Below are 14,555 nucleotides of genomic sequence, written 5' to 3'. Positions count from 1 at the left end.
AGTAAAAGAGGATTAACGATTCTTGGGACATGCACAGGAAGTGGCATCTTAATCAGCTGCAAAATCCTAAGGAAATCCCATTCAACCATCCAAACTCCCGCCGCCTCTGTATTTTTACCAATACACTGACAGGAGTTGCAGCAAATTCCAGTTCTATCCTTTTCAAAACTGGAACGTAGAAAAAAGTGGTACCACCGTTAACTTACAAGGCCAAATCACTTCTACTCTGTTGGGAGAAGCCTGGCAAAATCTACCAGTAACATAACAAACTTACCTTTAAACCAGTCACAGAGCAAAATGAAAAAAGAAACTTCATATACCTTATGACTACGTTTTCAAAGAGACTTAATCAAGATATTTAGATTAAAAAAAAGTTTTGCTCTTATATTTTAAAAAACTGATCAGAGCCAAGTACACCTATTTTCCTTTGCAGAAACACCCAAATCATCTTTCCCCTTTCAATTACCACAAGAGCACATTACACTAAAATTTCACTGTACTACCAAGCCCAGCTCTGCCAAATGAGGTTTTTTGCTCAACTCAAGGTTACTTCAACTTGATTCTTGCTTCAATTAACAAAGATCGTCTACGTAACCTGGGAAATTAAAGAGCCAAAGAGTGTGGGAAAAACCATGAAACCTTGAGACACAAGTTCAATGTTCTGTCCACTGCTGGGAATTGGGCTGAATAACCTCCTAATGCTTCAAGTATGTAAATGTTAGTGTAATGCTTTCAGCTAAATGTCTATTTTTACCTACTTAAACAAACAAATTTAAGAATATAACAAAGAATCCTAATGTTTTGTGGAAAAAATCTGCATTTTACAAAGAATATTCAGAAAATATCCTAGATAAAACACAGATTTTTGTGATATAAATAATTAAAAAACATTCTCTGTTTGTTACCAGACCGATGCACACTCCCTCCTCCTTTGGGAAACCGCTGCAGCCGATCCCGTCTCTTTGCCTTTTATTTTTGGCGGCCTCCTTTCGAAAACTCCGCCTTCTGACACGGGACCACTGGAGCGCGGGGAGCATGCATCAAGGGTCCGTGGCAGTGAGAAGTCCCCACACACGCTCGCTCTGTGAACTGGCTTAGATGCTTCTCTGTAGCCCCATTTGGTTGCCAAGCGCCGGAGAACCTGGGTTTGGGTAAAAATTTCAGGTCCTCCAACGCCTCCCCCAAGGATAATTGGGGTGATTGTAGAAAAAAATAATTAATAAAAAAATGTAAGTTACATCCAAAGGGTCAGACTGCATCTATTGCCCAGACTGGATTAATTTCAGGGGGCATGGGGAGATGATTAAAAAAAATATTCAGCTGTTGTTAAAGGGCCTGTGAAGAAAGGGGCATTATGTCTGTTTCTTATTACAATAAAGGCTCCTCAGTCTTTACTGACCCCTAAAGTCCTGAAATCACACCAGAAAGACGAGAAGGCAGTTATCACAGGGGGCAGCGTGAGTCTCCGGCTAGGGTCGTTGATGCAACAAAGGAAAACCAAAAATTTACAGGGCCAGGATGGATGAGATGGGGGGATGGGAAATTACGCTCCATGACCACATCTTCAGAGCTATGATAATGCTCCTTTGTCAATCCCACTGTGTACGGCCATGGGCAGCAGAGCAAGGTGAATTACTGCGGTGGATGCACAGACGTGTGCTCTCCTAGCAGAAAGCACTGGGGACTGGAGTCAACAGTTCAGATACTAACACTTGGGAGTATTTCTGGAGGGGTTCAATAGGGGACAGACATGGTGCAAGTTCTTCACACTAGAAAGGTGTCCTGTGTGTGCACACATAGAGCTGGCTGAGGGCACATAAGAGCAAGCGCAGGATTTGGTTTTTCTCCAGTCAAGCCTGCCCTGATGTTATTGTGCACTGCCACAATATTATCTTGCTGCCTTTAGTGAAGATGCTGTAGCAGGATAAGAAATTGAAAAGTTAATGTTTAGGCCAGCTGCCTAGCATAAGAACTCTTTGTCTGACAAGCCCTATGACATGGCCTGAATCTCCAATCACTAACTGGGAGGGACTGAGAGTAGCCAACAGGCTCATCTAGAGCTGCTTCGGGCCAATGTAGATTTTGCCTCGGCCATGTACAGTGATCTGCAGCTGATATCAAAGCTTCTGTTAAAAAACAAAACAAAATAAATTCAATACTTTTACTTTAACAACGTGTAGTTTAAACAAAAAAAGGAAAAATTAAAAATATCCCAGTGGAAAGGGAATAGTGATTTCCTAAGGATGACTATTACAAAATTATGGGAATCCAAGAACTTACCTGAAGGGAACATTTAAGAGGCCATCGCTCGACAGGAAGTGAAAAAAGGCCTGGTGACTCAGCTGAAAATTGCACCCCTGTCTATGAGGTAGAAGCCTTCACTTTCCAGGATCTTGTAGGACCTTGGTCAGCATTCTGCCATTTTGGTGGGTTTTCCCCCTCCTTTTGATTTTTACAAGGCAGCAAACAAAGGGGCCCAAAACAAGCACTGATGTCGAGTAACAAGAAACAGACTCAGGTACCTTCCCTCTCCCCTCACTTGGATGAGTGGGGGTGGGATGAAGAGTCTACGTTATTCTAATGGTAGCCAATTGATTTGGTTTAGAAATGTAGGGGACGTGGAACCAATATTTTTAATTGTCTAGGCAAGATGCACAAAGAAGCTACCAGCACATAGCAAGCCTGTTTAAAAACCACGATCACTGAAAGCTTTTATGTAAACTGCTTTCAGGCCTCAGCCTCTTCTCCCAACAGGCCCAAGTTCTAACCGCACAGATCCAGACATGACCTCAGAGGGCAGAGACACTTTTCAGTCATGGCTGCAGGTCACCACCTCTGAAGGAGGGAATGATGAGCGCAACATATGAAAAGCCTTCATTACTTTTGTATTCCATTTTGAATGCTTGTCCTCCTTATGTTAAGTCTTATAAGGGAATATGGTACTTCTTGCCTTACTGGGCAAAAAAAATTAAATACCTGCCAAAAATCTAAAGATATTTTTGTGACAGAAATCATCTCATCGTTTAATATAAGAGTTTTGAGTTAGACCTGTTTAACTCAGAACAAGGGGTAAAGTACCACAAAATATTTCCACATATCTTAAATCATAATGGGTCAAAAACTCCAAGAAGATCAGCTTCAAATTAAGTCCTTAAATTGGAAGCCAGCACATCAGTGCTATCAGTATGGGTGGGAGGAGGGGATAAGCAAGTGCCCATGCCAATTTTACTTCAGTAAACAAAACTGCGCAACGCAAACTTAATTGCGGAATGCTATAATATTTATGGACTCATTAAATCCCAAGAATATACTGTGTTAGCATTCATGGAATTGGACCTCCATACATATCTAGCATAGATAGACTGGTATAGGGAAAAGAATAACCAAAGAAACCAGCCTCTAATAGCTAGGTTCAATTGGGCTCATTCTACCCAGCCAGAAAATAAAATAAAACCAGGAAGAAGCTGAGCTGTTCAACTGAATGTCTCCTCTCCCTCTAACTTTTGAAACAGTCATGCCTAGGCCTTGCTGCAGACCAAAGCCTGTTTGTTAGGAGCAGGAAGAGACTTTGAAAAGAATAAAAAAAAAAAAAAAAAAAGGAAAAAAAAAACACCAAGGCTAAAAAAAAGTTGTGGGGGGAGAGGGGGTTCACACTTTGTAGTCTTCCCTTCTAAATATTTATCTAAAACACATGTATATATAATTCTAATTTGAAATGACAGACAAATCTTTAAACCAAAAGATACATATACCATTGACAGAGACACCTATCTATACAAACCTAGCCCACGGGAGGCTACATCTGTGGCAATGAGGATGGGAGCCTTTCCAGAACGGAACTCTGCAAAACAAGAGTGGTACCATGAAAGCCAAGTTACAAAATCAAGGCTAAGTGATACATCCTAAGAAAATGACTAAATAAACATTCCCAGCTATTTGGCCTTTTTACAACTACCACATTAAAATTTCAAGCAATGGTGTTAGAACACGTCAAGCTCTTTTAAATTGAAGGGAAATACTACTTCTTTTGGGGCAACAGACAAAAAGTTAACTCTAATAATGAAATATCATTAAAACAGTGTGGCAATTTGTAATAAAACTAACACGGGGCAGAATTTTCTCCCTTTAAATTATGACACCAAAGTTATCTCCCAAATGAAACTAAACCAAAAGTATTAAACGTGGGGGAGTGGGTCTCTCCACACCACAGGGGTGGGAGGAGCAAATTTAAAAGATGTGGAAAGGAGAAACCATACTTTCCCCCTGTGAAATAACAGAAAACTATATATTGGTCTCTGCGCCCAGTTCCTGGCACTGACCTCCTAAAACCCTTGAAACAGAGATGCTAGGAGAATCTTTTGTTCTAATAAATCAGTCTTTGACCCTGGTTCCTGACACACAGTTTCTAAATCCCTCAGAATTTCCTGGGTAATAGGACTGTCTTTTGTTCTAATAAAGCAACACTTGGTGGGATCCAGGATAGTTCCTGGATAGGGGCTGATCACCAGAAAAACCGAACCATAATCAGAACCTCGGAAGTTACAGCCCCACTCTCTATCCTCGGAAGAGGGGAGAGAAGCTGGAGATTGCGTTAATAACTGATTATTGCCTACATGATGCAACCTCCATAAATATCCCAAAAGCATAGCGTTTGGGAGCTTCTGGGCTGGTGAATGTATTTATAAAGACAAGAACTTATTAAATAAAGGAAAAGTGATATAAGATGTGAAAAAATGTAAAGAGCCAGCATGACTAACCTTAAACGACAGGGAAAGACTCTAGAAATGCCACCAATATTCAATTAACTATGGTAGAGCTAGGCAAACTCTGGTCTGAGGATCCAATCTAGCACAATGCCTGTTTTTGCAAACAGAGTTTTACTAGAACACAGGCAGGCCGTTTCTGTACATATTGTCTACGGCCATTTTTGTGCTCTAACAGCAGAGGTGAATAGTGTTATGTGAACCACCACTTGGTCTACAAAGCCAAAAACATTTACTACGTGGTCCTTTACAGAAAGTCTACCAATCTGTGAAACAGAATATGGACGATGCTCAGCTTTGAACTCACCATTAAGTACCCAATCTCTTTCTGGTTGACTCTTATCTCCATGAATACACATAGCTGGCCAACTGTCAGAAGAAAAGTGACCAATATTTTAGAAATCTTAAAAAAAAAAAACAACGGGAAAACTAAGCTTAAAAAAGGTGTGCTATCATATGGAATTGTGAATGTTAGACTACTTGACTAGATGACTGTGTCCATTTAAAGAACAAAGCATATGACAAACATTATTGAAACAGTACACGACATTCGCAATACCAATTTAGAAATTCCTACTGAACCTGAAGCTAATTAATTACCTCGGTGCCACACTCACCCATCTCTGCGCATCCTTCGAGTGAGGTCATCACAGCGTCTCTTTGTCTCTACAAATATTATTGTCTTATTTTCCTTTTCAGCCATTATTTCCTCCATGAGTTGGATCAACCTGAGACCAACAACAATGTAGTCACCCAGAGAAGACCTCCCTATACACTATATAGAAGCTATGTAGAGCTGCAATATCAACCCCCTAACACTACAATGCTTTCTTTTCTCATCACTTTCTATACAGCTGGTAATTTTCAGGGCTGGGATTCAAATCTAAGGATCCAGAATCCTTGCCTTTAACCACAATGCTCTGATGAATGATACAAAGAATGGATGGAAAGCTAGCAATGCTTTTAATGTTTTGAGGCCTCAAAAAATCTTGGCTTCTCTAACACTTTAATTTTGGAGGATTATTAGGAAAGGTTCATCAGCATTATCAAAACAGTGAAATCTCTCATACTTGTGATCTTTTTCACTTTCCATGCAGACATCCACAATCTGGAGGATGTTGTGGTTGGCACTCAACTCCAGATTGCCTACGTTGATCTGGGTATAATCACGCAGGAAATCCTCTGCAAGCTGTCTTACTTCTTTTGGCCAGGTTGCACTCCACATCAATGTCTGCCTATCAGGCTATCAGGAAAGGAAAGACTTTCTTTTAGGCTAAGGAACTGTGACAGGCAAAGGGCATAAAGATAGTGTATCATCAGCTCTACGCACCCTGATCTGGTCAACAATTTTACGGATCTGGGGTTCAAAGCCCATATCAAGCATTCGGTCAGCCTCATCCAGTACAAGGTAAGTACATCGGCGCAGATTAGTCTTTCCTGACTCCAGGAAATCTATCAGGCGTCCAGGAGTAGCTATACAGATCTCAACACCTGTAAAAGAAAACCAAAGATCTAGCCAACCAAGAACACTTCATACGTTGTCCAAGCCTCAGGAAACTAAGCAGCACAGCTCTGGTGGCAGAGCACTAGCTAAACTTTAACACAGTACCTGGAAAAGCATGATTTATGGAGAATACAGGTATAATCATCAAATCTCCAAAAAGTTTAACTCTCTAGCCATGTTGACTTTCCCAAAATAGCATTTTAACCATACCTGAGAATTTCTAAGAAGCTGAAAAAACTGAATTTTTTTCACAAGAACCTACTGTTTTCCTCTTCAATTTCATCCATAGAAATTGGTAAAATGAGATAAACTAGTAATTCTCATATGCTGAAGTTTAAAAAAAATTACCTCTCTCCAAGTCTCGAATCTGGGGACCTTTAGGAGCACCTCCATAAATGCAAGTACTCTTCAATCTAGAGCACTTGCCATAGTCATCAGCCACCTGCTGTACTTGCTGGGCAAGCTCTCTGGTAGGAGCCAGAACTAGACACTGAAACAAACACACACTTGAGACATTTATCCCAAATTTTAAAAAAAGTACAAAAGTGCTCTACTGTCTAATCTGGTACATACTTTCAAAGTATGTGACGGGGAGGTGGAAGAGTGGTTGGAAAGGTAGGGGTGTAGACAGTACACTGGAGTGTGGTAAAAAATTCTGAGAAAATAATATTTAGCATGTGGAATGATGGTTTACTTTTGACACATGATTCATTACAGTTCATGTGTGCTATATAAGTGGATTTACAGATTGTATCATCCAGTTTTAACTAAACGCTCTCACAAAATGAACAAGTGGCTCTAAAATATTCCTGCAACAAAACCATGGATTAACTATTAGTAAGAAACAGGTGAATAAGGAAAGAACAGAGCTGACACTTTCCTGACTTCTGGTTTAAGCTCTTAGCCAGCCACATTAGGCAAAAACAATGACTCATATACAATCTGAGAAGCAGCTGGCCAAAACAATACAAAATGGAGACACTCTGAAACAGGTATCACATACACTATTAAGAATGAATTTTGCTCTGTGTACTAATCCATTAGATATTAGCTAATGATAATAAAGCTAACTTTATTAGCCAGATAGAATGTATTACATAATGCAAATATATTATTTCTTTTTGTGATTATTTTAGACACAGAGTAATAATGTACATGTTTTTAAGTACACATAGGAAGTGCAAGCTCAATTTTTAAAAAACAGGTAAGAATGTACATTAAAAATGTTTGAAGACCACTACTCAAATCTTACAGGAAACAGCCTAAGTGAAAATAATCCAACCACGTAATTGGGACAGCTCTATATAAATATTTATATAAGTATTACTCAACCACAAACAATACACACCCTGAACCTGACTTAGACCCACAGGGGAAGGACCTCAACTTCCTATCTCTTCTGTGTTCCTCACAGCATCACCAAGCAATTAAAAACTACACTTGGATTCACTGCACAGTAAATGCCCAAATATGAAGGTACAGTATGCAGTGATTAAGCGTGTTTCAAATTCAAGCTCAGCCATTTAATAGCTGTATGACCTTGGGCAAGTCATTTAACTGCACCACGTCTAAGATTTATCAGTAAGATGGGGGATTAATAGCACTTCCAGATATGAAAGGAGGGCCTGAGAATGAAATCTGAAAACATGCATAAAGCACAGTGCCTGAAACACAGTAAATCATTAAATTGTAGCTGTTCTTAGAATTATAAAACAAACTAAAATACACTTACAATTGGGCCATCTCCCCTTTCCAAGTATGGCTGGTGGTTAATATGAACGATAGCAGGCAGCAAATACTGGAGGGAAAAAAGAATGACAGTCTTTATACCAAAACTAAGCTATTATTTTAATAGTTCTAAATTATCACAGGAATTTATAATGCCTAAAGAAGAAAGTGAAAACAACTCACAACTGTTACACAAATGTGCAATGTAAATTGGAACATAAAATGCTTCCACATATTTCATATAGCTAAAAAAGCTGACGTTACCTACACTATCTGAATTAGAATTTTATGAAGAATTGAGAACATACGGGATAATTAGAATAGCAACATAAGTTAACACAATGTTAAAAATCTTCCCTTGTTGGTAACGTACCGCCAATGTCTTCCCAGAGCCAGTCTGAGCAATGCCCACCATATCTCGACCACTAAGAGCCAAGGGAAACCCCTGGCACTGAATCGGAGTTGGTTCTGTAAAGTGCTGATCCATCAACACATCCATTACGTACTCTGTAAGGGAAGAGGTGTTACTGCTTTTAAGTAAAACTAAGGAAACAGCCAAATTCTTTTTTTTTAAAAGAATTTCAAAAAACTAAGCTTATCGAAGGCAAGATTTATCCATCTTTACATTTCTTCACGAGAAGTGTTGTTTTTTTCTTTAGTTACCCTCTCTGACCCGCTGACTACTCCCTCTCTCTCAGAGGGCTGCTGCCAAAACCATCTACCGTTCCCCTCAAAAACTTGAAAAACTACCCCCCTAAAGTATCTAACACAGAGTGGGCATATGGTACTTATTGTTTGCCAAATTCAAACTATATGCAGCTAAAAGACAATTTCATTGTGCTCTTTTGTAAAAGGAAAGGCAAAACCCCCAGGAGAACATGAAAACTCTCTAAAAAAGTTCTAAATCAGAAAGGTGAGCATAAAAAAAAAGTATACAACAACATAACATTTATTTCTAGCCTTGAGTAGGTTTTAAGAAAAAACAATTACATAAAATAAATTATTACCTTTGTGAAAGGTTTCTCTACTTGTCTTTTCAACAAAATCCTAAGCCTGGGTCAAAACCTTTATTTAAATAGCCTATTACCCATGTTTACCACTCAATCAAAATTAACAGTCATGATCCTGGATGGAAGAACACTTACGTGGGAAGTTAGCATGATGGAAAGCAAACACAGGTTTAGGACAAACATCTCCCCCTCTCACTGTAATCTCTTTCTTTCGACGCAGTTCATCAACCTCATACTACAGAAGAAAACCAAGTAAGACAAATTAGTAAGCAAGTTATTCTAAACACACAAAACTTTATGGTCCAATTCAGTGGAACTACTACCATATCCAATCCATGATTACAATGGAAAATACGTGTGAGGATCCTCCCAGCTTTGTGAGTCAATGAAGTAGGTGATAAGAGTTCCATTTTCCACATAAGAAAACAGAGACCCAGAAATAGTAAGTAATTTGCCTGAGGTCAGAACTAGGAAGAGGGAGAAAATGTAGAACTTAGGACCAGGCGCTCTTTCCGTTAGACTTTCTTCTGAACAAGCAATCATTTCAAGGGTAGAGTCCAAAACCATCATAATGAGGTTAAAAACAACAAAAGGAGTCAATAACGGCAACATTTTAAATCCATTTAACTTACTTCATAGATGTAATACAGATAAAATCATATATGACAAACTGGTTGGAAGCCTAACAAATGAGGACGAAGCAATACATTAGGTACAAATTTAAAGTGGTTCCTCTTATGAGCACCAGGAGTCTTAATAAGAATCTAAGGAAAGCACCACCGCACCAGAGTAAAATATACCAGCAACAGCAGTATCTGAGTAAACTCTGGCTAATAGGTCTACCTGGTTCACTCTGTGTATGAAAAAAAGTTAAACAAATACCCACCCCCGCCTGCCGCAAGAACTTACTGGAGTGAGCCTTGCCACTTCTGGATGTTCCACATAAAAGTTCTTCTCAAATTTGGGGAGCTCACTCAAATCCCACTTCTTTTTACGTAAACGCTCCCCAGGATTACCAAATTTCTTCGGGGGAAGGCCGCCACCACCTCTTGCCCCAAACCTAGAAACGTCAAATGTAAAGTTTATAGTATTTGTAAAGCAAAATACCTTATATGCCATAAAAAATATGCAAAAACATAGGACTCTTAGGATACTACCAGCTCTCTGCAAAAAGAATATTACTCTTATTTGAAGGCAGGTGAAATTCATGAAACTTCCTTTACTATCCAACAATATTGCTACAGGTCACAATGATGAAAAATTAAAAGCTTTCATATTTAGAGACATATCATGGGGATTACAACCAGATTATGGAATCAGAAAAGGTATGAAATTTGATTCTGTCACTTACAGTGTGATTTGAGGAAATCATTTAACTTCTCTGTATCTCAGTTTCTTGTGTAAAGGACGACTACTACTACCACCTACATCAGAGGTTGCTGTGAACATCAAATGAGTACGTGTAAAGGGCTTAAACCAGTATCCGGCACAGTAAGCACTCAGTACAAGTTAGCATAATTATACTCACTCAACAAAGTTACTGGGTACCAACTACGTACCAGGTACTGTTTAAGTGCTCCTGGAGACACTAAACTGAATAAAGCAGAAGCCTCTACTCTTGTGTAATATTCAGACATGGAGTTAAGGGAAGACATTAATGTAAGCTTGAATTAAATGCAAGGTCGTGGACAGGGAGAAAAACACTTCAACCAAGTCACCCTATACCTGGAACAACTTCTTGGACCCCTTACCCTTTTTACTGAGATAAGCACTCCTTTTGCCCACTAATCTGCTAAGGAAAACTACTAGCACCCCTAAAAGACCGGTGGGCTAGTCTTCAACTCCAGCTGACACTGATGAAGAGGAGCCAGAGGAAAGGTTTACAACCCGTCCTGCCCCTTCGTCTTCCCCTTCATGTTCTCTCTCTGTTCCTAGGCAGATAGTGCTATTAATTTAATTATAAATTTACCCAAAAAAACCAGTGTCTTATTTAAAGTTTTAAAAACTCGAACAGATTTAAAATGAATCTTTTTGCTTTATCTTTCACAACAGACAAGTTCAATTGGAATACAAATATGGCCACTAGCTGGACCTGAAATGTTCTACTTTTTCTAGAAGAATCCTAACACTAAGATAGTCTTCTTTTCCGTATTGCAACCTACTAAAGTGTAGGGCTTTGTCTGGGGTACAAATAGTATACAGCACATTTTCAAACCTTTTCCTTAGCCTTGAAAACACTATACCGAATTTAATTTTCCTCTTCCACTCTAACCCACTCATAACATCATGTGGCAGATGGCTCTACTTGATAATCGACAGGCAGTACCTGTACTAACTACTTTAAAGGGCCTCAATTTCCTGGCATTCCAAGTATTCCTAAACTTTTTGGCTTAAAGACCCAGCTAGGCATTTCTTTAAATACAAACAAAGACTCGCGGCAGGAAATTTTCTTGGGACCAGTGAGTACTAACATTCAATAGGCAGAACTCGGATTCTATTTCTATACTGCTGAATTGGTAAGACAAATGAGGACTCAAAACAGGAAAAGCATATTGCATAGCAATACATTTATCAGAGATAAGATAAAAAGGACCAGACCAATTTCTAGAGATTGGCAGCCTAGTCTATATACATTTACGTGGTTCCTAGAAGGTGCCATTTCAATGCTCTTGCTGCTGCACTCCAAACACCCCAGACCTTAAACAAATTAAACTTTTAAAATTAAACTTTTGAAAGTAAGGTTCCTTTTAAGGCTTATTCATTACCTTTACTTAAAAGAAAAAAAGACGTTCTTCGTTTCTCTCTCTTGTCTTGGCTAACTGTCCAAGACATACTACCCTACTTTATAAAGATTTAATTTGAAACATGGGGCTCTTTATAAACATGCTGTCTTCTATCTTCATAATTAATGCTGACTTCAATATTTGAGAGGCTTTCACTCTTGTATGGTTTTTGAGCACATCTGTGCCATCCTTTAAAGATGCACATACCTTAAGCCCTGGCACACTATGCTGTTCACGAAATGTTTTCATCAACAATTAATACAGTTTAATTTGACTGCAATAAATGCAGCTTTGAAATAAGCCACGAGGATGTAACGTACAGCATGGTGACCACAGTCAATAATATTGTATATTCGAAAGAGCTGAGAGTAAATCTTAAAGTTCTCTTCACAATAAAAAATTTTTTTTATAACTTTGTATGGTAACTAGACTTACTGTGGCGATCAATTCTCAATGTCTACCAACACTCAATCACAACATTATACACCTGAAACTAACGTGCTACATGTCAATTATATTTCAATAAAGTAAAATGCAACTTGGAAGATTTACGCATGCAAAATAGCATGCCAAATCATACTAGCTAAAATGTACAATGCACACCATTTTTGGACTGTAAATGTACATATAGTAATCTCACCCATTCCCTTTGCAAAATAATAATCCACTTCACTTGAAAACATTCAGTTAAGAAGGAAACAATAGCAAGGCAAACCATAAAGGAAGTTTCATGATAAAGACAGGTAGAGCACGGACTTTACGAGTGCCCTTTTGTTTCAAACGAATAATTTTTAAAGTTTTTTTTTTAATGTCACCTGATACTCAGAGAATCAAGATGGGACAAACTAAGTATGGATCAGTAATTCACTTTTTCCTCTGTTCAAATTTATTTTTATTACTAAAGCATATGTATGGTGAAAAGAAATATTAAACCAAACACCTACGGTTAAACAAAGAGAACATTACCATCACCTTAGTAACCTCCATGTGCCTGCTTCAAGTTTACAACCCCCACAACTATCTCGAATTTTAACCATTCCCTTGCTTTTCATAGTCTCACCATATTTGTAGGTATTCTTATACATGTTATCCTTCTGCCACAATTTGCTTTTTTGCTTAATACTATGTTTGTGAGTCATCCAAGGTGATGCAAGGTTTTCCTTTTTCACTGCTGTACTGTATTCTCCACTAGGTAATGTTCTTTTTCCTAAGCTGTTGTATCAAAATTCACTTCCAAATTTAGCTATACTGTGAAACACTAAGCAAACATTCCACTTCTCACCCTCCAAATTTAACACTAAGATCAAATATTTTCCTTCCTGATAAGGTACAAATCAAATAATCCTTTTTATTTTGTAAAATAAGTGATAAGTGAGGTGCTTGTGACTACAAGGTCTGGTACTTGCGTATTCCAACCACAAAAGGCCAAAATGTTTTGAAAAAATACTAAAGAACATCTACTACAGAAAGACAATTATACACAGTATCCCAGTTCCCCAGAACAATGCAAAATAAAGGCAATTATTATCCCCATCTTCAGATGAGAAAACAGGCTCGCAAAGGTTCAGGATCCTGCCCATGGTCAGAGAGATATATACATTAATCAGTGACGTCACATTATTTTTTTATCCAGAGATACAACTTTTATTACAAAAAAGTAACAGCATAAATCGACATGGATCTCTTAAGCAACTTTTTCGTCTAACCGACATTAAGATTTGAATCTTAGCATCTGGGAGAACTTCAGTTTTAATCCTGTTAACGTCCAACCCAGCTACCAGTTCTACTAAATCAAAAACTTTCCGGTTAGGCTGCAAAACTAATGCTCCAGTCCAACTAGAGGGAAAAAAAAAGACTGGAGTAATAAAAAAACAAAACAAAAAAACCCTCCCTCCCCACACACGACCATTTGATGGCAAATAATTTCGTTTCTTTGTGCTTCCTCCGGTTTAGTTAGAAGGCGACTAAAAGTGATAGGAACATTTTTAACACTACAAGTCGGCCTTTGAGCCTCCAGCTCCGGGAACAGTTACCGCGGGCGACGGCTCACACTGGGGAGGCCATTTCGCGAGCAGATTTCCCCGGGCCGACCTCGGAGCCCTCCTCCTCCTCCCCCCCCGGAGCCGCAGCGACAGCCCCCGCTTCCAGGCCGAGCGCGGAGGCCTGGGGATCAGGTGACGCCCGCGCCGGCCGGGCCGCCGCGGCCAGCCCCCTCCGCGCCACGACGGCCGTCCGCAAGGAGCGGCTGGGGCGCCGCCAGGCCGCCGCCCCGCCAGGTCATCAGCGAGCCGGGCCAGGCCCACCCGAGGCCGCCGGCACGGCGCGGAGTCGGGAGCGGCGCCGGCTCCGCAGGAAGCAGCCCCCCCGCGCCCCACGCGATCTCTCCTCTCCTCCCCCCTTACCCTCCACGGTCACGATCCCGGTCCCGGTCCCCAAAGCCGCCTCCGCGCATGGTCCCAAATGGATAGAGATCTGGGAGCGGCGCACGGATGGCCGGGCTCGGGAGGGCCTGCGGCTCCGGTCTGGTGACGACCGATGGCGGCGGCGCCTCCGCTGTTGGGGCGGCGGCAGGCGCGGCGCTCTCTCGCTCCGACGCGCTGTCTCCCGTCGCAGACGCCACCGTCGCCGCCTCTCTCGTCGGAGACGGGAGCAAAACACAGAGAATCGGGGTTATAAAAACAGTGGATAGGTTTGGCTACGCTCAAACCCGGCAGTGCCGCGGTTTAGGCGTCTCCTTCCTTCCCAGCGGCTGCACAAAATGGCGGCC

General features: G+C 40.3%; 1 protein-coding gene across 2 annotated transcripts in view; it reads right to left on the bottom strand.

Moving 5' to 3' along the window:
- DDX17 (DEAD-box helicase 17) overlaps positions 1 to 14,555 on the bottom strand; it is a 19,021-nt gene extending 4,466 nt beyond the window's left edge. The window contains exons 1-11 of one of the 2 annotated variants that reach the window (XM_046646318.1): positions 14,191 to 14,555; positions 9,915 to 10,065; positions 9,141 to 9,240; positions 8,369 to 8,502; positions 8,000 to 8,065; positions 6,616 to 6,757; positions 6,094 to 6,254; positions 5,834 to 6,006; positions 5,381 to 5,491; positions 5,071 to 5,132; positions 3,782 to 3,841 (exon numbers count right to left, since the gene is read on the bottom strand). In XM_046646318.1, coding sequence (XP_046502274.1) covers positions 3,782 to 3,841; positions 5,071 to 5,132; positions 5,381 to 5,491; positions 5,834 to 6,006; positions 6,094 to 6,254; positions 6,616 to 6,757; positions 8,000 to 8,065; positions 8,369 to 8,502; positions 9,141 to 9,240; positions 9,915 to 10,065; positions 14,191 to 14,240 — 1,210 coding nt within the window. In that variant the 5' untranslated portion in view covers positions 14,241 to 14,555. The remainder of the gene's footprint in view (positions 1 to 3,781; positions 3,842 to 5,070; positions 5,133 to 5,380; positions 5,492 to 5,833; positions 6,007 to 6,093; positions 6,255 to 6,615; positions 6,758 to 7,999; positions 8,066 to 8,368; positions 8,503 to 9,140; positions 9,241 to 9,914; positions 10,066 to 14,190) is intronic. The other variant, XM_046646319.1, reaches the window with a different exon arrangement.

Source organism: Equus quagga, chromosome 19 (genome assembly GCF_021613505.1).
Source record: "Equus quagga isolate Etosha38 chromosome 19, UCLA_HA_Equagga_1.0, whole genome shotgun sequence".
In the NCBI taxonomy this organism is placed as follows: Eukaryota; Metazoa; Chordata; class Mammalia; order Perissodactyla; family Equidae; genus Equus; species Equus quagga.
Note: the sequence above shows the minus strand (reverse complement) of the source record. Positions and strands in the feature narration are given on the sequence as shown.